At 32.5% G+C, this 23,368-nt stretch overlaps 3 protein-coding genes across 3 annotated transcripts in view; 2 read left to right on the top strand and 1 right to left on the bottom strand.

Moving 5' to 3' along the window:
- LOC149420958 (muscle-specific protein 20-like) overlaps nucleotides 1-16,793 on the bottom strand; it is a 45,848-nt gene extending 29,055 nt beyond the window's left edge. The window contains exon 1 of the mRNA XM_089635314.1: nucleotides 16,635-16,793. Coding sequence (XP_089491440.1) covers nucleotides 16,635-16,658 — 24 coding nt within the window. The 5' untranslated portion in view covers nucleotides 16,659-16,793. The remainder of the gene's footprint in view (nucleotides 1-16,634) is intronic.
- LOC149420960 (myophilin) lies at nucleotides 1,933-6,873 on the top strand. The gene is made up of 4 exons (XM_089635645.1): nucleotides 1,933-2,080; nucleotides 3,747-3,946; nucleotides 4,076-4,196; nucleotides 4,407-6,873. Exons 1-4 carry the CDS (start codon nucleotides 2,075-2,077, stop codon nucleotides 4,587-4,589), a joined length of 510 nt encoding a protein of 169 aa, XP_089491771.1. The 5' UTR covers nucleotides 1,933-2,074; the 3' UTR covers nucleotides 4,590-6,873.
- LOC149420959 (circadian clock-controlled protein daywake-like) lies at nucleotides 11,773-16,381 on the top strand. Its single transcript, XM_089635109.1, has 6 exons — nucleotides 11,773-11,851; nucleotides 12,049-12,141; nucleotides 12,467-12,614; nucleotides 12,830-12,966; nucleotides 14,191-14,340; nucleotides 16,070-16,381. The coding sequence occupies exons 1-6, from the start codon at nucleotides 11,773-11,775 to the stop codon at nucleotides 16,234-16,236; spliced, it is 774 nt and encodes a 257-aa protein (XP_089491235.1). The 3' UTR covers nucleotides 16,237-16,381.
- Nucleotides 16,794-23,368: the final 6,575 nt, after the last annotated feature.

The raw sequence follows: 23,368 nt of genomic DNA, 5'->3' as shown, positions 1-23,368 counted from the left end.
ATGAATATCGTTACTAAGGTCAGATATGCGGAAAGCAAATAAACTATTATAAGTACTGTTTTGCTTAAATAATAATTTCAATAATTTAAGTGATTCATTTTTTCCCTCTTCATCTAAAAAAAATACGTTAAAAGCAGTAAGTTATGAATAAAACTCGCAGCAATGTATGATTGTATGCGTGTTTTACAAGTTCTATATTGACAAAGGAATCCGCTCAATGGGACAGGCATAGCGAAAACTTGTATAAAAAATTTAATATGAGGAAGACTTAGCACGATTAAGTAAACCAAATACTTGAGTCTGGCTTTGTCAAGAGTCAGAATAATAGAAGAGTATTGTGTGAGACAATGTATGAATGTGAATGAAGCAAGGAGTATGCAAAGATCTATTAAAAACAATCATAGTTTGACAGAGCGAATAAAAATATACTACCTACATTGATAATGTGCATTCCCCTTCACAAACAGGTGAGAATTTATTTTGAGCTTGATGACCCTAAATAGGTTCCAAATGAAATACTCAAAGATACGTAAATATACCTAAATGTGACATGGTCTAAGAATCCACCAACCATCACTCGTAGTGTTACTTAATAGCACACCATTTTAAAGCCGTGGCTAAACTCAAATATTTTATCATTTACCACGTTCTTTCACCTACACATTATGGCACGGCATGCCAAAAACTGAAAAATTTTAATAATTTCAGAATTTCGGCTATTTTGAATTATTACGTTCAGGGATTTTCCGTTACTTATTTGTATAAAGTTCAAGGTAGGTTTTGAATTGCCAATGCACCACAATTATATCAAAATTGATGCTTGGGAAAAAATTGGTATTTAATGAAGCTGGAGAAGTTTCTGTCAAGTATCAAGGATTTATTTATAGTTAAAAGAATTGGAATTTAACCAACAACAAACAATGTGTTTAACTACAAACTCTGTGGTATTCAAACTTGGTCCCTCCGTCCTCCAACTGACCTTACAACCCTCAGTATTCTGCACCATCTCCATGATCATGTAAAAATCATGGCTAGCATTATTTTTTTACTGTTTTACCGAAAAATGGTTCTAACAAAAACCGGCGAATATTTTCTAATTTATTTGTATTATACGCCCAAACGGGATTTTACAAACATTTGATATACATAATAATTTTGTAATAGTAATCGTGAAGTAAAATTCGCTATTTAAATTATAAAGACCCCGTTTAAGAGTATAGTATTATGCCAAAGTTTAATTATTATTATTGGTCAGTTAAGTTTCTTTAAGTTTTCTTGTAACTATTTTCCGTGCAGTTGAACACATCTTCAATACATTTGATGAAATACATAAATAATTTGCTTTTAATCAGAAATGTGATATATAAGGGCTACAACCCGTAAAATCCTTGTTGTAGAACCAACTATAAATATATTTGATTAGAGTATTTATTAACGCCCTCTGGGGCTTTTATATTTTAAATGTTTTATTGTGTGATACACAGACAACAAGAGTTTTTGAAGATATAAGAGCATTTAAATGTACATAAAATCTATAAAATGTCATAAATTAAATAAATAATCACTCTTGTAACGCATTTACAAAGTAAAATACATGTGCAGAGAGTGCAACACAAATTAAAAAAACGACAAAATAGCTACAATTTCTATCACCCTGCTTTCATTTTCCACGAAACAAACTACTGTTATTTATACGCACGTTATTTTGATATGAGTATATATTTAATATGTTTAAAAACACATTGGTTGCATTCTGGCTTATGATATCATTATGCGCATACACTTGCAATAATTTCTCCATTAGATATATTATTATATATGTTTGGCTTACGATCAGTAATAAACGAATACATAACTTAGTGAGAATATTCTGAGATAAATACATAAAATAAACGAGTATAATCGGTGTAAAATACACAACTTGTTGAGGCGTCTCCCCACTTCTCCGGCGCCGCGACGCTCAGCAAAAAGCTCGACGCGAGCTTTCCCGCGACAGTTAAACGATAGCCGCGGAGCATTCTAGTTCGTTGTGGTTCATTCCTTTGTTTGTTTTGCCCCCGTCAAATATATAAAAATGCCGGTATGTTTTCAAGAGTTATTTACTAACTGTCCGGTGTGTTTATTATTATTCGTTTTGTAGGTTCAAAACGCAGGTTATTAATTTAAATAACTAAAACTTAAACCGATTTATTTAAATTTTAAATAATGAAGTAGTTTTCAATTAAGTTAGTAAATTAAAATTTGACTAAATTTCGTAGCATCATATTTTTAACCCTTACTTTATACGTTATTAAGATTACTTATTTGAATGTTTACATGATATATATACATATAATCTGTCGAATTCATTTACTTAAATTTAATATATTTCAGAGAAAATTGTTTCCTTTTTTCAGAAATCAAACATATTTTGATGTGTATTATTTAGCAGTTAACTTTTAAGTTCATTCGTTTCCTGTGATTCAGTAAAGTGGAAATGATAATTAATTATCATAAAAAATAAATTAAATATTTTCTCAGATAACTTTGTGCAACTGACAATCTGAAATTTTAAGTGTTTTTTCTGAAAACCAACGTCTTAATTTAAAGCATTTGTAATCCAAGCTATGTAAAGCTCACATTCAAATATTTTTAAACAAACATAAATTAAACCAAAACCAACACTGAGAAAGATAACGTTTACAAACAATAGGGGAAGTAATGGTCTAACTAATCCAATCCGTTCTTAAATTACGAGCATCGTTAATGAACACAGCCCCACAAAACCATCAAACGTTTTTCACTTTAGATGTTTACATCCCATTGACGTAGATTAATGTTTACAAGCTTCGAATCGGTCTCAAGTCAGCGGTGATATCATATGCTTGGGGAGTATTTTGAGAAATGAGATACGTAAGTCCGGTTTCTTTTGGTCGGATACTGGCATTAAAAAGGTGTGGATAAATCCGTGGTACCATCATTCATCCAAATATAAATCACTAATTACAAGAACGTGCTTATTTCATAAACACATTTTATTTTTAATGATTTTTAGACAAGAGTTAAATTTTAAGATAAGACCAGCGTTTTGGGTGGAGAGCTTTTGGATGACGATGAAGGGTATCCCATCGACTTTAATTATTTCACCACATCTTAAATATTCCAAATCTCAAATTAGTTACTTGTTAGTCATGTTCTTTGGACTGAAAAGATCTTGTTTATACTTATGACGATACCTGAAGAAGGGAATGATGAGTAGAAGCACTTCTCTTGCAGTTGCATTCAGTTTACGAGGCGTGGAATGACTAGATTATTTCCAGGCATAACATTTAACACCACATTTCCGTTGCGTTTCTCATTCACAAGTCTTGAATTTTTCCTTCTCTATTTCGGGCACACTAAGGTTCGGTAATAATTTATCAAGAGCTTTTACACCCGCGCACTCTGTGACACTCTTCCCTTCCAAACCGCAGATTAAAATAGCTCTCGCGGTAAAAAGATTATATTCGTGTGCAACTTCACATTCATGAGATGATTTGGCTGTTATTAAATTATATGGCTGAGATGTTTTAGATTTGATATATTTTTGTGCTAAAAATAATTCACACCCTGAGAATAATGTGAAATGTGATTTTCCAAAAAAACACTTGTTGATAAGAGAAATAATTTTACATTGACCTACATAGCATTAAATTGTGTTAGATGCAACTGATGAAATTTGCTAGATAAACAGTTTGGCTGATTGTTATGTGTTTTCTTAATTTTAGATTCGCAGTTTGGACCAAGAGAAGGAAGTCCTTGTTTGGATTTACAGCGTGCTGGGGGAAGATCTTCCCGGAACTCCCTATGAGGATGTTCTTCGTGATGGAATTGTCCTGTGTAAACTGATTAACAAAATTGCTCCAGGATCGGTCAAGAAGATCCAGGAAAAGGGAACAAACTTCCAGTTGATGGAAAACGTTCAGAGGTAAACAAAAATTTCGTGGGTATCATATCCATCTCTACATTTAATTCTTCTAATAACTTCAATTCTGTGTGTAGAAAGGGGTACGACTTTAAAAAAATAAAATTTAATAAAGTGTTTTATTTTGTTTAGGTTCCAGGCTGCCATAAAGAAGTACGGTGTACCGGAGGAGGAGATTTTCCAAACCGCAGATTTGTTCGAGCGCCGAAACATTGTCCAAGTTACACTTTGCTTATATTCCCTTGCCAGAATCGTGAGTATTTATAAAGTTTACATAATTTCACTCTTCTTTTTATCTTGTTTGGAAACTTCTAGACCGCCAAAAATTTATTTTTTCTAATTATCTTCAAGATGTGAGTTGTGATTTTTTAAAAATTTTTAACCATTTATATGATTCCTTTCAAAATTTACAAATTTTGAGTGTGCATGGCATAAATTTATTTTTTTATTTATTTTATTCCAGACCCAAAAGCATCCAGAATACACTGGACCAAGCATGGGCCCCAAGATGGCAGATAAGAATGAAAGAACCTTCACTGAGGAGCAGCTCCGTGCCTCTGAAGGACAGGTGAACCTGCAGATGGGGTACAACAAGGGAGCCTCACAGTCCGGTCACGGAGGAATGGGCAACACCCGCCACATGTAGACTCTTATGCACTCCTGATAATTTATTCATAATTAACTTAAGCTAATTCTACTCTATCTTATTTATTAATCGATTCTCTCTATTGTAATTCTAGCTTAATATAATTTATAATAAATTTGTTCTCTTTTACACATTGACAGTACACATTTGAGTTTTTTTTAAACATGCTTTAAACATGATATGCGCACATTACATTAAATACAAGCATTATACGCAGGAACAAGTAGTATTATATTTCAATTATGGAAACATTTTGCACACAAAAAGTGTAAATATGTCACATGGATTGAATAGTACTTTGAATACAAACACATTCACACACAAATTCTAAAGTCTTCTCTGCTAGGTAGGGACATCCTGCACGATTCAATAACTACAATTGTATGCCTTCCTAGAGAAACCGAAACAAATACCAACTGTCAATGATAATTAACTCCGCCCGCATGCTTGCACATATTATATTATGTAGCTTATATTATATGCCAATTATTTATATTTATTACTCTTTTATATATGTATTTCCGGTGAAACAGCACGAATCACACACAAAATATCTACGACATCCTAAAAAACTATTCACTTAGGTATACCTAATACAATATACTTTCTGCGTACACAGGTTCTACCATATCACTGCACATTGTGATTTCACACATAAAAAATTGACTTCACATGCTTAATTAGTTAATACACTAAACTTTTTTGGGGATCACATTAACAAAATCAAATCGAACATGTAAATAAAAACGGAAATTCCTTAAAATAATGCATCTTTTAATAACACGATAACTCGAAAACATTCAGAAACCGTGTTCTCTCAAAAACAGACAATGATACTATAATAAATTATCTTGACATCTCTTTTTCAAAAAATATATACACCACAAGATAAACACCTAAACAAAATAAACAGACAACATACATCTAACATGTTAACAGTTACACCGACACAAGACTTAAGACAAACCTCTATAAAACACAACTCACAAAAACATAACTCACTAAAACATAACCTCGCGATACACATCTACAAACAAACACACCTTCACGATACACATTCACGCATAAACACAACCTCGTTATATACGTATTTACACAAAAACACGCTCTCACAGACACAAACATTTACACTAAAACACACTCATGAAAACACAACCTCACTATACATTTCTACAAAAACACACCCCTACCATACACAACAACACACAATATATTTATACAAAAACACACCCTCACTAAACACAACTACACACACATTTACACTAAAACACAACCTCACTATAATATATTATTAAAAACACACCCTCACTATACACAACCACGCACATATTTGCAAAAAACACAATCCCACAATACAAAAATACACCCTCACGAAAACACTACCTCACAATACAAAAATCACACCATCACTACAATTACACAATTACACAACCACAGACACATTTACACTAAAACATACCCTCGCCAAAAAACACAACCCCACCATACAAATATACACAAAACACACCCTCATTATACACAATCACACACACATTTACATAAAAAAACACCCTCATTGTACCCAAGCACACACAAAATACTAAAACACACTCCCTAGAAAACACTACCTCCCAATACGCAGAAAACATAACCTCAAAAAATAAGTAAAGTAAATCTAAGTACGGTCACAAAACAACAAAACACTGCCTAAGAGACACACCATTATGAAAAAAACCTCCAAATTAAAGAAATTAAAACAGAATATAGCAAAACATAACCCACAAAACACCCACACACAAAAGACATTTACACTGATACACACAATCGCAAAAAAATTACACTAATACATGACCTCACTAAAATACACTCACAAAAACACATCCCAACAACAAAGACATAAACAAAAAAAAACCTTATCCTTGTTAAAATATTTATTTTTATAGAAAATTCAATAAAACACAAAAAACACATCTATATATCTATATATCTATATTCAACCTTTGAATAAACAAAACATATCCCACAAGCGCAGAAATTAAAATATGTTTCAGCCAAAAGGATCACCTCTTTTTAACGCGAGTTTCTTAATACATTAAATAAATCATTTGACGCCTCATAAAATAATGTAATAATTAATTGTTCATATTTTTCCTATTTTTTCCTAATTTAAACGTAAGTATCATTAATTTTAAATAGATAAGGGAGAGTGGTTGTTTCATTTTAAATCACTATTTGTACAAACATACTTTCATAATAAAAAATCAATGGCAATCACTTCACCGAATACGATTGCAATTTTACTGACCTTTGACTATTTTAAAAAACCCTAATTCCTTCTCCACTAGAAATTAAATTGAACATGCTTTTGTACCATATAATAACCGCGTGTAATTAGTTGTTATTTTTGAACAGCACCAAAACTAAACCAACCTCTCGGGACTAACTGGGCAGCTAGTCTATTTACCAATTCTTAAAAATTATGTGTAATACAACAATAGCTTAAAAATGGTAGGTATAGTTACAAAAAATTACCTGTTTCTAAAATATTACACAAATATTGGATAATAAATGAATGAGTGAAAATACAGACGGTAGCAACATATCTGAAAATCACCAGGTAAATCTTTAAAAGCTTTAGGCCTTGGCTATTGGTGATGGTTTTGTGCAGCTCTCGTTTATATATAAGTCTCTTATGAAAGTTCAGTTTCGTTAAAAAAAAAATAAGATAGCATTTATTCAAAAAGTTTGACAGCCGATAGGACCATAAATTAATCGAAAAGTTCACAAAATATCTTGCTTTTTTTAAGATTAATTTTAATAATCATTTTTGTCACTATCACTATCGGATACAAGTTGGTCTTATAAATGCTTCCCCACGCAATTAGGCCATACTGCAGAACCGACTGCACCAGAGCTAAGAAAAACCTTTTAATATTTGAAAATTTAAGGATATTTCTTAATAGTACAAGTATATAAGCGAGTTTTATAATTATTTTAACACAGCTATCGACACGTTTCTTAAATTTCATTTACTTTCTATAGTGATCCCCAGATATTTGACATCTTGGGTTTTCTTCGAGAATTTACATTTTTCGTTACGTACACCCAATGTTGGAAGTAGGTGCAGGGTTTATTAAGGTAAAAAGGCATATATAACGTTGTATTAAAAGCAAAGTAAAGTCTCAACATCTGAATTACTGTAGTCCTATGACAACCCATATAGATCATCAATGAGACAATCCCGGTTTTGGGAACTTTGTCATTCTGAATGAAGGGGGAAGGAAGTTAAATGGGAAGTAAGTACCAAATAAACATAATTACAAACAAAACTAAGCAACGTCGTGAACTCGAATAGTTGTTCTTCTACTGAGAGTAATCTCTGCATATTATTATTTAATCAGCGCTTAAACACACATAATAAAAGTACCTACCATTATGCAAAAGGTGCAAATTTACAACATATCAATTTATGTTTTTTTTTGCCTTCACCGGTATTTGAACGTATGTTTGCACTATTTTGAAAAGCGACATCTGCACTAATGACCAGGGGCCTAACCGCTATGGCACGGAGGTCATCGAATTTAATTGTTGTTTCATACATATTTATGATTGAATACGATAAACATTGGTTTTCAAAAATAGAGGATTTGAAGAAAAGTTGTTTTTTTTTTTTTAAATATGAAAAACTGATGTTTAAAAACACGAATCCTTTCAGATTCAGAGATTTGGCGACACAATTATTTGTTCGTCTTACAAATGGTCACTTTGTTTATTTGACAGTTTTCCAAAAGCTTGTCGATTTGTTGTTTCAGATGGAAGACGCCAAAAGGTTATGCTGGTTAATTATAGCATTTATTTCATCTCAGTGTGAAGGCGGTGGGAGATTAAGCACACCACAAATCTTGCAATTAGTTACTTATATAAAAATTAATTTATATATGTAACTAATATCAAAGTACAATTACTCGCCAAATTTAAAAAAAATTTGAGACCATCTATTTCTACAATGCCTACCTGAAGCTGAAAAACAGTTCATTTGTCCCACGAAAACCATTCAAACAGTGAGCTCTGGCATAACGGAATTTTAACATATTTTAAAAATAGACTTGGTTCCCGCTGGTTCCGTGCAATTTTAAGCTTATTTTTACATGTATTAATAAAATCCACAAGAATGTTTTTTTTTCGTGAAACTTACATCTATTTTTATTAATAGATGTATTTACAAATATATATAAAAATGGTTTGTCTGAGGATTGAACCTTCCTTCCCAGGGACTGACTAAAATGAGTGAATCGCACTCAAATCCTAATTGGATGGTAGCGAGGTTTATTTAGTATATTAACTGCTGTAAATTTTCATAATGTCATCCAATTCATGCAAGTCAATCCAGAAAAGTCCACATCCGCGTGTGTGTACGCGATTCCCACCAAAACTTGATAGAACGTATTGTCTTCGATAACCAGTCCATCTGCAGAGTTTCGGCTCGATCGGATGTCGGGAAGTGGGTTTCCAATTCCAAGATTCCACTTCGTTCATTAACTTATTTATTCATTCATTCAAGAAAACAAATTCGAAATTCAAATACATGTATTTACGAAATAAGATTGTTGATAACAACTAACTAAAACGGTTAAACCATGTTACATGTTAACATGTTAGCCGGAAAGTAAATCTGATGTCAAATAATGTAACGTTGATGATATTCTCTAATCTGCCAATCTTTCGTGTTTTAGTTTTTACTCCAATCCTCGTGTAAATATTAATACACAGAACGGAGAAAAATGAGTATTGATAATTTATTATCGCGACGAAATGCGAAAATAATCGGATTTTGATGAACGTTCCTACATCGTGATAATATATTGGTAATTTACTAAAAGTTTATCAGGAAACCTGTTAATTCATTCGGTAAGGCCTTCAATCCCCTTTTAACCGGATTAACAATAATTTGAAGAGATTCCTAATAAATTAGCAATACTCTTATTTCTCCGTGAGTGCATGTTCATGTTCTTTAGCAGCCAACGCATCGCTAAATGTGAATAGTCAATCGTTTCAACCTTCGACGTTGTGGATGTTCAAATCCCTCTCCTCTGATAGTCCCTACCAACTTTACTGTCATACCTATTATTATAGTAGGATCATTGAGCAACATACCGACGAATGCCAGCATCATGTGGGTTATCATTTATCATTAATCAGTAATGACTATCACTTAATACCCTAATGAAATTAAAATAAACATCACTCTAAATAAGATAATAAGGCAATAATATAAGTGAATTATGTCGACTGATCACAATATAATTGGTATGATAATGGTGATATCCTGAATCAACCAAAAACAACCTTGTTATCAGTAAAAAAAAAACAGATAGGTAGGTTACTGACATGTACCATTGTTTTATATCAGTCAATATGTCGGAATTCTAAATGTTTGACTTCAAGGACTACCATTCGTTTTTTAAGTTTATAGCTTATGGTACCCTTATAATTAATTATTTTCATATTATATTCAAGTTGAATTGAAGAGGAAGCTTGTGTTAGTAGGTACCTAGCTAATAAGACCTGGTTATATAAGATGGTTAAATATAAAATAAAAAACAATGGCAAAAGAAAACTACAATAAATGTTTGTTTTTGTTTTAAAACCTGCAAAGTAGGTAAACTACCCGATTTCCAGTCGTCAAACGAGAAATTGAGTTGATGATTGCAGACCTCCGAGATTTAGAAAAACACAGGTAGATTTTGAATCAAACATATATAGGTGAAAAGCAAAAACAAAATTGCTAAGATAAAAGTCATTCGACGGTTTATAAGCAGTGCTTATTCAGTGTTTAGTGAATAAAAGGAACATGAACTAACATAATTGGAAAGATATATAAGTTTAGCCATAGTAGAATACCCTAATAATAATGTAATCAAAGGATATAATTTAATAAAGACCTAATTATCACAAAACCTTAACTGAATCCACGGAAATTAAACTGGTTTATCTGGTTACAGTGTCAGCGACAAGTATACTTACGTTAACTTAGCAAATGGAGAAAGTGAGTACGGCACTGCAGCTCAGAGCGACATGCACATGCGGGTAACTAACTGCACAGGCATAGGCCATAGGCCATAGGCACCTCCATATTCTTCTTATGTGCAATTCAAACCCATTGAGAAAATGTACACAACGCACTCGTCACTCAAGGTTCGTGTGTTGTAAGACGAAGAAAAGGGGGCTTTGAAAATTGGAACTCGATGATTCACGCCAATGCAGAGGGTAATGAAAATCTAAATGAGGTCAAATATTTATTACAGTTATAAAAAGTATGGGGAAAACTTTTTGCACAACACTGCTTTATTTTTTTACTGGTATTTTATTCAAAATTAATTGAGGTTGATCAAATGAAGTCCGGCTTTAATTTCATGGCTATTTCCCCAAAGACGTGGGAAGGATTAGCTATTATTTTTAAATCTGTAGGTCTTGTGTAAATATTTAGTGGTTCGGAATAACAACCGCATTAGTTAGGATTGATATTAAATTTATTTTTTTTCTAAATAATGTAAATGTTTTCATCAACTAATTGCGAAACAATATTACTTGCTTACACAATTATATGAAAAAATTATTGCATTTACAAAAAGTGTTTAAAAAATAAATATTTTTGCACATAGAATACATCTAATAGTTTATTACTAGACGTATTTGTGCATAAACTCGTGTAACATGTTCAACAATAAACCCGATTTTCCCAGGGGTGAACTATCGCTGTGTAAATACTGGAAAGTTTTAGTATATTCTGCGACAAAAATAATATGCCCAAGCAATGCGGTAGCCACAGCACCGAGACGAATTAATAGTGATTTCCATGGAGGTGAGGGCAAGTACAGAATGTCGCCTGCAAGAGGGGGTTCCCAGTTCGGCCCAGGTTCCTACATGCAATTTCAATGGAGTTTGTATTACAAAATGATGTAATATACTATAATTCCATACCAACTGACAAGCCTCTGCAACTGTTGATATTAGTAAAGCCTGAGCATTCCTCGGAAGTGGGTGCTTTTCCTTAGTTCTGGACGGTGGCTCTATGGTGTAAAATCAATGAAAACGTAAACAAACAATCCCCAAAACAGTTCATAGGAATATTACTCCCACGTGCTACTCATCCTACTAGGAGAGCAGAGGCTAGACGAGTATAAAGAAGACAGTGAAAGTGAAAATGTTCGTTATAAAATTAATGTGCGCGCTTTTCGCGCTGCAAGTTTCTGAGGCGAGTGATAAATACTATAAAGAAAAACGTAAGTATTTTGAATAAAAGAAAATATAAGGATCATACATATTGAGATTGTTGTAACTTTTTAAAGTGGAGATAGACTTTATTATGCTTTATTAATCCAATAAATACAATAGCTGAGCATTAGAATTAAATCCATGGCGAGCTACTGAAAGTGGATCGGAATAAATAAAATATATTTTTTTAAATTTATAATTTCAGCAAATTTCATAAAGACGTGCTACAAAAGTGATCCTAATTTTGGAGACTGTTCCCGAGTAGCTGTTCAAGGAATTTTTGATAAATTGAAAGATGGTGAGTAACTGTATATCTATTTTCTTGAACGCCATATCAGTATTTATGGTATGAACCTACATAATACGTACTTCGAGAAGGTACGTACGCAGAAACTAGAAGCGCTCGTAACGCCAACGCAATGAAATAACCGGACAAACGGAAATAATCCGTAACCTCTTCGCTTGTGTGATTTCCTGGTACCGTAGAAATACTTTCCGTTACCGATGTGACCTTTTTTTTCTATGGAGTTAACCATTTATGATTTTCAATACTAATAAAAAATGCGCGAAGGAGGGCAATCCAAAAACAGTATTTTAAAACGATGTTTTTTGTTAAATTCCAGGTATTCCCGATATTGGAATTCCTCAACTGGATCCAATGAAAATTCCAAAGATTCGGATTTTACAAGGCGAAGGACCTGTCAGCGTAAATGCAGCACTTAATGATGTTGTAATTACAGGTTTCGGTAACACGGAGGTAGTCATTAGTGAGTAAGTGATAGTATAAAAAAGTTTAATTTTATTTCCATAACTTTCAATTACATATTAGATCAAGCGTTGACGTATATGGCACTCGATATGACATACTTACAAATTTAAAAAAAAAATTCTTTAACCGAGTCCTCTATGAAATTTTAGAAACTAATAATGAAAAATAAATCTTTAATTATTTATACTACATATTTGTATCATTTAATTTATTTCAGAGTGGATGAAACTAAGTCGTACGACTTTTTCACGAGAATCAAAATACCACATCTTCGAATAGAGGGAATTTACGATCTAAGAGGAAAAATCCTTCTAGTGCCATTGCTCGGGAGAGGAAAATGCTGGTTTGAACCAAGTAGGTTTTTTTAAAATAAACTATAGCTTGGTTGGAGTTATATTTAATCCTTCTCTTGTAAGACAGGGTAGGAAGGTAGGTTATTAGATATAACTTGAAGCAATGCGTAAGGATTGTGAGGCTCTTTGGTAGTTTGCGAAAATATCATATTATCCATTATGGCCATGATAACCTAACCTTTTATATTATTTGTAAGAATTGATAAAAAATACAGAAAAATATATTTGTCCTTTCAGTAAAACATAAAGTTATTATTATTATTAATATTCGTAATCTTCTGAAAAAACCTTTTTTGGTCAGATTTGAAAGACTGAGTTGAAAATCAATGAAACATTGATATTTGTTTCTTAGGATAAGAAGTTTTGAGTGAGCAAGCAGTGAGCAAAATCAACAAAGGAATGTAGTGGTAGACTATTCGAAAACGATTCGATATGAATAACTTATCTTGGACATTAGTTGTTTGATTTACTGGGCTAAGAATTAGTAAATAACTGATACCATTGCTGCATTTCAAAACAGAATGTAATTTAGGTCAATAGCAATGTCGCCTGTGAGTATTTCAATGAATGTAAAGTGGCGCGTCGGTGCCACACTGTATTGATTACTTTTAAATTTGAGGAAATATACTGTTACGAAATACTAGAAAATAATGCACACCAACTAAATAGAAATAATATTGTTTTAACATGCATTCAAAAATACGCCTATAAACTTCCAAATTACTTTGCAAGGTCAAAACATTTCCTCACACAAGTTTTCAGGACACCTTCAGTTTCAATTGAAAGTTTGGTTCCTAAGCTGATTTAATACTTTTCTTTTTTATGGAATGGTGTTCTAGAATTATTCTAGACCTAGACTTCAAAATGGTTGCATTTTGTATTAAACAATTTTCCACATTTACTCTAATCACTTATGAAGCCCTGATACTGGGACGCCTCGCGCATATTCCAATATCGGATACGTTATGTTAGGAATGTCAACAAAGATGGGAACTCTCTATCTTTTATATTTCCCGCTACTCCGTCCGATTCACGCGCTTCTTTATCTCACCACTTCTCTGTTTTCCTGGTATTCTTCCGTACAGCGGTTCTCCCCATATGAAAAATCTTTTTATATTATTAATTTTGTAATATTTTCTGACACAAAAATTATGACAAATTGTTTCTGCGATATGATTGAATATTGAAGGAAATATTTTATTAAAAATTCTTTTGATTTTTTTAGCCGATTTGGAAATCGACATTCTCAGCGACGTGATTCCGTACAAAAGAGATGAATTTGCATTTTTCAACGTTACGGCCACGCATGTCAAATTTAATATTGGTGGGCTAACTTTCAGAATGAACAATCTTTTTGATGGCATCAAATCTCTTGGTAAGAAATTTAGTTATATACCTATCTCAATTAGAGCAAAAAGATGTGCTTATAAGTTGCTGGCATGGTTTTTTATGTTTACGCAAAAGTCCTTTCTCAGTTACTAGTAAATATTTTATCAACTAACCGTATTTTTGTGTTAATATATTTTATTATTATTTATAATTCGTAAATTTTATTCAGTATGAAAGTTTTAATTTTGTGTTCTTATTATAAAAATATGTATTTAATTTAGTGTTCTTATTATATATATATTATAATATAGGTACGTATTTTTCCAAGTTACCTTTTAAAATATCCAACAAGCGAAGCTTTCAAAGATGTTGCATATTATCTAGATTTTTTAGAGAAGTAAATAATTTAAAATTAAGATGAATAATTGATTACGATATTTCTTTAATTTCGATTAACGTTTTAAATCTATGTTGGTTTTTGTTATGATCAATGTGCTAGCTTGATAAAGAGTTTGTTTGTTTATAACATGTTGGGTTTTGAAAATAACATTCAGTTGTTACTGAAACTAAGCAGATTTCAGAATTATTACAGGGTACCTACCACACGGAACATACTTTAATGACGTCTTCTGATGCCAGGAAAGCGTGGGAGTCCGGCATTTTTGTTGGAAATTCGCCAGAATCGCTTGCAAAAGTCTATAAATATTTCGACTATTTTCAAAAACTTGTTCCCGAATATTCTCGGAGGTTGTGAAAGAAAATTATTAAGCCGTCTAGTATCATGATGCTCGTACTGCCCTCTATGGGAAAACAGATGAACTTATGGAGCGCTTAGTTAGGAAAGTTTTCGCTATTGGCGCTAGTGTCGTATTTGCTAGTGGAATGTTTTGTTTTTCACCTCTGTGAATCTATGTGCTCCTGGGATTTTGACGTTCAAGTTGAGAGCGCCGAGAGCGCGAAAATGGGCGTGTTGAGGGGAGATTAATGGGAGCAAAAATGAATGAATGGACTTGGGGGACCATTTCGAGTTCGAAGTTAGAATAAATGTTGCTTAGCGGTACAATCAAGGATGCGTCATGGTCGGTATGCGTCATTATTAAATTTTATTATATTTTTAAATTAAACATGCAATGCAAATTTATTATAAATAATTTATTTACAGTAAATTTACTTACGGCGTTTTATGAAACTTCAGACAATGAGAAGATTCAAGAAAAAACTTTGGATAAAGTCTCTTCCCATTAGGATTTCTAATATTTTTGAAACTACATACCTACTTATAATTTTAGAGACACGATACAAATTAGAAACTGGCGCTGGGTTTTACGGCTGTTAGTAGGTAATATTGAAGGAAAAAAACTGTGTTCGGTTGTTCAGTTAATAAATTAATAAACAATATTGTTTACAACATAATGACGAAAATTTGTAATTTGAGGAAAAATGTAATTTCATCGAAATTAAATGTATATTTATAATAAATTCAGAAATATTTCAAACTTTTCCCATTGTAATCTTCCAGAGTAGCTGGGCAAGCATATATTTTTTAAAAATTAATACTGCGATTCAAGAAGAGACGGAGAGATTGTAAAATACGCATTAGTTACATTTCTTGTCAAACAAAGTTTCAAAATTTCAGGTGTTCGGTTGTGTTTTTGTTGTTTGACGTATTCATACTGAGCATGTTCAGTGATTCTGAAATTTCAACAAATCGACTATAATTTAGATTTTTTTCAATATTATTTGATAAAATTGAATGTTTATTTTGTTATTTCCAGAGGACGGCACCAACGCCTACCTAAACGCCAACTGGCGGCCAGTGGCTGAATCACTGAAGCCAATTTTGGCGCGAACCATCGAAGATATCATGATTGTCATATTGCAAAAGATTTTTCACACTATTCCAGCGAATTTCCTCATCGCAGACATTAAAGTACCCAATTAAACTCACTGGAAGATGTACAATTAATTTAAAAATTGTAAAGAAATCTTAAAATTTTATTAACTTTATGTTTTATATGTTATTTTTAAGAGTTTATGACATTGTACACCGTTTATTAATTGAAATAAAAATCAGTCAAATTTGTTTGATTTTCACCACTATTGAATTGGTTATTTAAAATCACCCTTTGATGCCCTACTATAAAACTATCTGATCAAAGATAATCACAATTAAATATATTTGTTAACATATTATCGGTTTTGAGTTATTGAAATTGTGTCACAAAAAGAAACAGCATTTTCACGATCAAACCTTTGATCAAATCAAATTCAAATCCACTTTTTTCACAATGACAGCTCGCTTTAAAACACGGAAAATGCAAAGAGATCAACACAACATACCTGCCACAATGGACGACCAGGCATTTTGATTTGGAAAATGAATCGACACTTCACTGATTAAACGTCGTGGAAGACGAATTGAACTGGTTGGTTGAATAAACCGAATGGAAATGCCGGTTTTGGGGCAAACCATGTGTTTTATACTGTATTGGAAGCAAGTTGTGGCCGTGAGGTGGTATGGGTGTTCAACACTCCGGCGTTGTGTCAGTATTTATTTTTATATACCTACGCTCATTCCCGTGTTTGCTCCTGCTACAGGTTATTGGTGGAGAGGGGGGTGTAGCTGGGATTAATCCTGATAATTATGCTTATTAAAACACACGTGAGAGGGCGTGGTATCAGATATTAAGTATTTAGCTTTAATTTAAAAACGGCCTGACGTAAAACATCTGTTCAAATTCCTTGGTACGTACGACGAATCCAGGACCAACAAATAAATCGAATAGCATGACTATGCAATTAAAATTCGTGAAATGTTTTCCAGTACAAAGCCTTTTTCAGTAACAAAATTAAGGATTTAGAGCAGACCTACCTTTACTTAGATTCGTTCTGAAGTTATGATTAAAAAAATTTTTTATTTCAAATAAAATTTAAATTGGATGAAACATTTTGAATGTTATTTCAATCGCCATGGGATGTAGGGATGCCTCTGTGTTATGAAGTTTACAGATTAAAGATTTTCATAATATATACATTTAATAGTTAGTAAATTATATAATTCCTATTTGATTTTATGTGAGAAAATAATAAGGTTCAATCGGGCGATAATTTATTATTTACTTGAACACAAAGCATGATTTTTATTGCAACATAACCGTAATTTTAATTATTTTATAGCAGGGAAACATAAACTGTTAAGGTAAAATTATGAAATTTGTAAATTAGATTTTTGGAGTAAGATTCGCACGCAAATAAGTTCTATATCATTTTAAAATGAGATAATAACACAACCCCTAAGAAAACAGTTTTAAAATTAAAAAAAAAACTTGACGCAGTCATGTTAAATAACAAAGCTGCATCTTTGTATTTAGATACCAATGCGAACTGCATATATATATACACGTATATAATATATGAACGTGCACGCACTGCGACATTGAGCCCTCAATGCATCAACACTTGCACTTATACCTACCTCAATCAGAATATAACCAGCATAAATAAGCGTAACCTCTCTTAAACTCCGGTTTATCATTACGACATTTCCGTTGAAAGGGAAACACGGAGGGCCTCTCGTTTTCCTTTGAATGCACAAAAGGAATCGGAAATTAAGGCAACATAAGTTCGAGGAGATACATCGCTGCACAATGCAGTTTGCTGCAGTTTGTGCATAGGTCGATAGTGTAAGTCTGTAGTATAGCGAGCGCAGGCGAATGCACTCCAACACAGACACTGCAATATTGCACTTGTAATGGTGGCTGACTTGCAATGACACTGAAGCGTGAAGTTTTAATGTGTTTTTATAAGCAATGTTGCATTTATTGTGTTATTTTTCACCGCGCAAAATTGACAGTATTAATTTAATATTGGTTTCAAATTTCAATTTACTTTCGTTCAGAGTTTACAGAAAGTATTAACTGGCAATAAATACCCGAAACATAAACATCGATGTTACTCTAATGTGATTTATAACTAATATAGATTTTTTGAGTATTTTTTTATTTATTAACATGTAGCCTGTTTGGTTGTCGGCTTAGTTTGTTTTTCTTTCTTTCGTCCTTGCTTATTTGGCAACGTTAGAGCATCACACTTTTACCTCCACTAACTAACTCTCCACCATTCGAAGAAGAAGAGAAGGGTTTGTTGTGGTTTTAAAAAATATCAAATTATGCAGGAGAGACATTTCCGGAAATTATCCCTTCAAATAACTTCTTATACGGGGATTTTAAGCGAATTACCTGGATTCCTGATTATTTCTAATTACCTATGTTTAACTTCGTTGTTGTTTGTTCCGGGTGCCATCTTTTGATATCCGGATGAATAGTACGCGGAGCGCATGATGCGACGGAGATGACCATTTCAGGCAAGAAAGGCGGAAAAGTAGTTGTAATAAAGAAGGTAGTTGTTAATCATGCGATCCGGATAGCCGCGGGATTCCTGGCTACACGCCTCTCGCCCGCGGCGCACCATGACGTCACGGGTCCACAACGCGCGACTCAACTTTGTAAATCTAATATACTTATCTGCCCGCATTCATCACCACACACCACACACTACCCATAAAACATTAAAATTTATATTAAATATAAATAAATTGCATACAAGTTTTATTCAACGTGTAAGCATATTACATCATAAAGGTCCTATTTATTTATTATTATAAATTATAAGCCTCCATACAACCTTTCTCTTTACTAATGATTTATTACATTTTGAAAACGGATTCCTGCTTTTGGCTTTATGAACTAAAATAATAAAGTTGAAATTAAATCACAATTTATTCAACAACAATAATAATAATAAAGTTAAAAAAAACATTTCAATATATTTTCTGCGCTTAGGCTTAGACCTAACAGCAAATTAAAATCACAGGTTTATATTAAAACGTGTGAAGCTAATTTCACAATAATTAGGTGCTGGAGGATTTATTTGATTCTTATATCTTCCACGGTAAATTTAAAACTTGAATACAAATTCATTTTCAGTTCTGAAATATGGCTTTCATTTGTAATTTTTTGAAGAAACGTGCTGAAGGGGGTGGGGGGGGGGTTAGAAAAGAAATACAACTATGGTGTTTTAACAGTTTTCTTCTGAGAACACTTTTCTTAGGAGATTTTCAGAGTGTACGAATGTTCCGAACAAATGCTGTATATTTAATTGAAAAGTTTGAGGGTTATTTTATTTATCACAAATTAACTTTAAGAACTGTATTTTTATTAAATTATTAATGGTAATATTACAGTAAAAACAGTTCTAAGTGAAGGTACATGTCAACCCACTTCAAATTAGGGTTGTTTGACATCTCTGTAATCTAAAATTCACAATACTGCAAAGATGTTTGCTCTTCGAGTAATGATTGTAAATTGTAAATAAACAACATTTAAATGGACCCTTTATGAACCCTTTTGACACTAATTAATGTAATTTTTTCGTATCCCATATAAGTCTTATTTTAAAGGTATAACTCTTAAAATTTATTTATTAAAATACCCCAAACTAGCCAATGCCCGCACTATGGTTGTAACATAATTGAACCCTTGCCTGGAATAATGTCATTTCCAACACATATCAATATTGAGTTATTGATGGCATAATGTTGGGTATGTTTTTATGCATCGATTAAGGCACTATGGTAAAAATATTAAGGCTTGTGGCAGCATTTTAAAGTTATTAGTTGTCTCTGTTGCTGTCAAAATAGCGTCGCCACGCCGTCAATAATATCACGAAGCGTGGTTTAATTCATGTGAATAAAGGGAGAAAACGGACCTCTAATGTTTTTAACTGGAAGGATATCAAAGTCAATAAATTGAATAATGTAGGAAATGATTGTTTGTCCAGAAATAATATTATTAAGCCTGCAAATAACCGGCCGAAGCAGGTTTACGAAATGATGTTATCTACGATTTGACAGTTATATTGATCTCATGACAATAAATTACATTCGACATATTATGTAGAATGTAAATTGATCACATTCAGTTGGTTTATCCATATTGTTACCTATTTGAAAATTTATTTTGAAATAATGCTGGTATTGTAGTGCTCTTTATTTTGTAACTTTAAATATATTACTTTTTCAAAAATTTATAATTCCTTGGTTGCATTAGTACCAAAAATGTTTGAATTCTGGAGTGCTCTCGATTTTAATATCAAGAAAAACATTCAATCAGCATTCAGGTTACTGAATCACAAAGGACAAAGTCACTATCTCGTCGTGGAGGACGGGGAGATTGGCTAACGTACATAGAAATCTGATCTGCTGCCAGTTGAGCCTGCTAAGCTCGAACACAACAATGACATGTATAAATTCATGTTAGATGACCATTCTGCTTTCTAAAACAAGAACAAATGAAATCATTTTGTGGAATAATGTTATACGTGAGAATTTCACATACAACATTTTTCTGCTATTTTACTAAATTTTTTTGTTTAAAAACCAAATTTAATTGCATTTTCCCACCACTTTAAGACTCTTAATAATCGTGTGTTTATTGTACTTAAATATAAAATGTAAATAAACCTAAATTGTTTCATTTTCTGAATTTTTCTCAAAACAATCATATTGATATATGTTTATTGACTCCATTTAAAGAACCAAGCATAATCTATACCAGCCAAAGATATTAGAAATACCAGCACTTTGTTGAATCCTACAAATTAGAGTAGCGTTGGTAGTTTAGTTTTAGTGATTTGTCTTAAATGTAGTATTGTTCTACTTTCTATAATATTTGATGTTACTGTTACATGTTTTACCAATATTATTTTATATTCATCAGCTGTCATTTTTTTGTATAATTTTCGATGGCTAGATATATTCTGTTTTAAAATGCATATATAAGCCCGGTTGGGTGTAAAACCAAATAAAATTAAACTTTTGGATACAACTTTTTTTCCGGGTAAGGTCTATATTATTAACAAACAAGAATAATATATTAACAAAATGCAATGAATTGCTTATATGGTAAAACGAATAATAATTAAAAACACAAATAGTAATTACTCAGCACCATATATTTATTTGGGCTGCTGTCCATTTATTGGTGGTCGATCGATTTGGGTGCCTGAGACGTCATATTGGATAACAGCAGACCGTAAGAAATCTGCTTCTCCAGTCCAGAAGTTTAGTCCTGTCAAGTCCAGTCCTCTTCGATATAATAAATAAAATAAACTTTAAATAAATTTTACCTTACAGTAATCGAAATTATTTTTTAAAATTATTATTTTTATTTATGAAATAGCTGTATTTTTTATAATAAAACATTATTTGGTAAAATTAGCACACCTATTTAACAATATTGTAAATAAATTAAATTAAAGGGAACTTAAATGAAATATTAAGATATAAAATACGTACATTTAAAAAATTAAATAATAAAGGCAGTTTTAAAAATAATGCCATAACGCCAAAATAGACCGGTCGGTGGCTGAGTTGACATCGCGTTTGGGTCCCCACCCAGGCGTAGTGTGTTCAATTCCTCGGCTGGCTAAGTCCTCCATCATAACACAAGCAACATTTTCCGCTTAGTGGTAGTAGGAGATTTTACAAATATTGTCAGGTTATTCGTAACCCGGGAATGTTTGACTTTCTTCTTAAAAAAAAGAATATGTAAGTAATTATTGATACAGATGTGTATAATGTGTTTATTTACTATGTTTATTCTTTAGTATTTTAAGATTTTTTTGGTAATATCGTCTTTTTGTTCTTTAATACACATCTTAATTTTGTATGATAGTTTTTTTTTATTCCCTTGTTTATTAGGTCGACTGTAAGATTATCGATTCCTTTTATTGCCTGATATTTGTGGTAAATTTGTCCAAAGTTTGTGCTTATCGACGGAGTTTTTATGTGTCGTATGTTCGCTCATTTAACTGGTGTAAATACATGTATTATTAAATTTGTTAAAAAAATCACATGGAATTCGTCTTGAATTACAATTGAAATTAACAGAATAATATCTCGTATTGGGTTCGAGAACAAAAATAAACGGGGAGTTTTTTTTTTTCTTTTGGAAATATATAACAGCTGTTGTTAAATTATTGTAAACCGTTTCCAGGAACCTGAAACCGAGTTCGTTCCAACATAGCTCAGAAATCAGGTAGGATTTTTTGGCGAGAGAAATAGCGTAATGCTATTCCCGTAGTGTGGCTCATCACTACTTTTTACCCGGATTGCATTCCTCATCGCAGCTCGCCAGACCGAACAGTCCACTGAAACATTTCAATAAATATTTTCACTTTTCAGTGTGGCTTAGGAAATAAAAATAAATGTAACTATTTTTTTACTTGTCTTCTCTTGGATGAGTGGTTACGATCATTTTCTCTACATCCAGAGGGAGCGCTGTTTTATTTAATTAATTTGTGTTATTTCACAATTTATTTAATAAAAAGAATATATTTTACAGTATATTTGCGGCGCGTTCCACAGTGTTAATACTTTCATTATTGTCCTGGTGAATGTAGTCTTTTATCTTAAATGGCTTTGGCCGTGTTTTGTGACTACCTCTTCTCCATATCTTTCCCTTTCCAACTACCTTCAGCCTCACAACAGCATACTCCAATTGGGGACGCCATAGTCTCACTGGCAGCAGACGATTTTTTTTTGTGTGAATACCGCACAAGAGTCCCAACTGATCCCAACCTTCTGGAGCTAAGGAGATGAGAGGGTATTTTGTGAGGCTGAAGGTAGTGGGTAGGGGAAGGAGATGGGTAAGAGGAAGGTGGGAGGGAGTACCTGGCTATTCAGATGTGGTCACCAAACACGGTTGAAGCCATTTTGAAGCAAAGTTTTAATTCTGAATGTTGGTATTACACCAGGGTGATACTGAAAGTATATTTCACTCTGGAACGTATTATTTTTAATCAATAAATTGTGAAACAACACAAATAAATGAAATAAAATTTGAATACGCGACCTTTGGGTTGCTTTTCGAGAACCTTACCCTACGACCACCGAGGCAGTCAATTGTGAGCAGTTGGGACGCTTGTGCGATATTCACATAAAAATTAAATAAAATATACCTTCCGATATAATGTGGCCACGTTTAGCTCTCTCCCTTTTATTCACAGTTCATTAA

The sequence above is a fragment of the Hesperophylax consimilis genome, chromosome 9, assembly GCF_061612785.1.
Source record: "Hesperophylax consimilis isolate HC1 chromosome 9, BYU_Hcon_1.0, whole genome shotgun sequence".
Taxonomy (NCBI): Eukaryota; Metazoa; Arthropoda; class Insecta; order Trichoptera; family Limnephilidae; genus Hesperophylax; species Hesperophylax consimilis.
Note: the sequence above shows the minus strand (reverse complement) of the source record. Positions and strands in the feature narration are given on the sequence as shown.

Coding starts and splice junctions, on each gene's coding strand:
- LOC149420959 (XM_089635109.1), top strand. CDS start 11,773: ATGTTCGTTATAAAATTAATGTGCGCGCTTTTCGCGCTGCAAGTTTCT. Junction 12,142..12,466: donor TTTTGATAAATTGAAAGATG/GTGAGTAACTGT, acceptor GTTAAATTCCAG/GTATTCCCGATATTGGAATT. Junction 14,341..16,069: donor TGATGGCATCAAATCTCTTG/GTAAGAAATTTA, acceptor TGTTATTTCCAG/AGGACGGCACCAACGCCTAC.
- LOC149420960 (XM_089635645.1), top strand. Junction 3,947..4,075: donor TTGATGGAAAACGTTCAGAG/GTAAACAAAAAT, acceptor TATTTTGTTTAG/GTTCCAGGCTGCCATAAAGA. Junction 4,197..4,406: donor TATATTCCCTTGCCAGAATC/GTGAGTATTTAT, acceptor ATTTTATTCCAG/ACCCAAAAGCATCCAGAATA.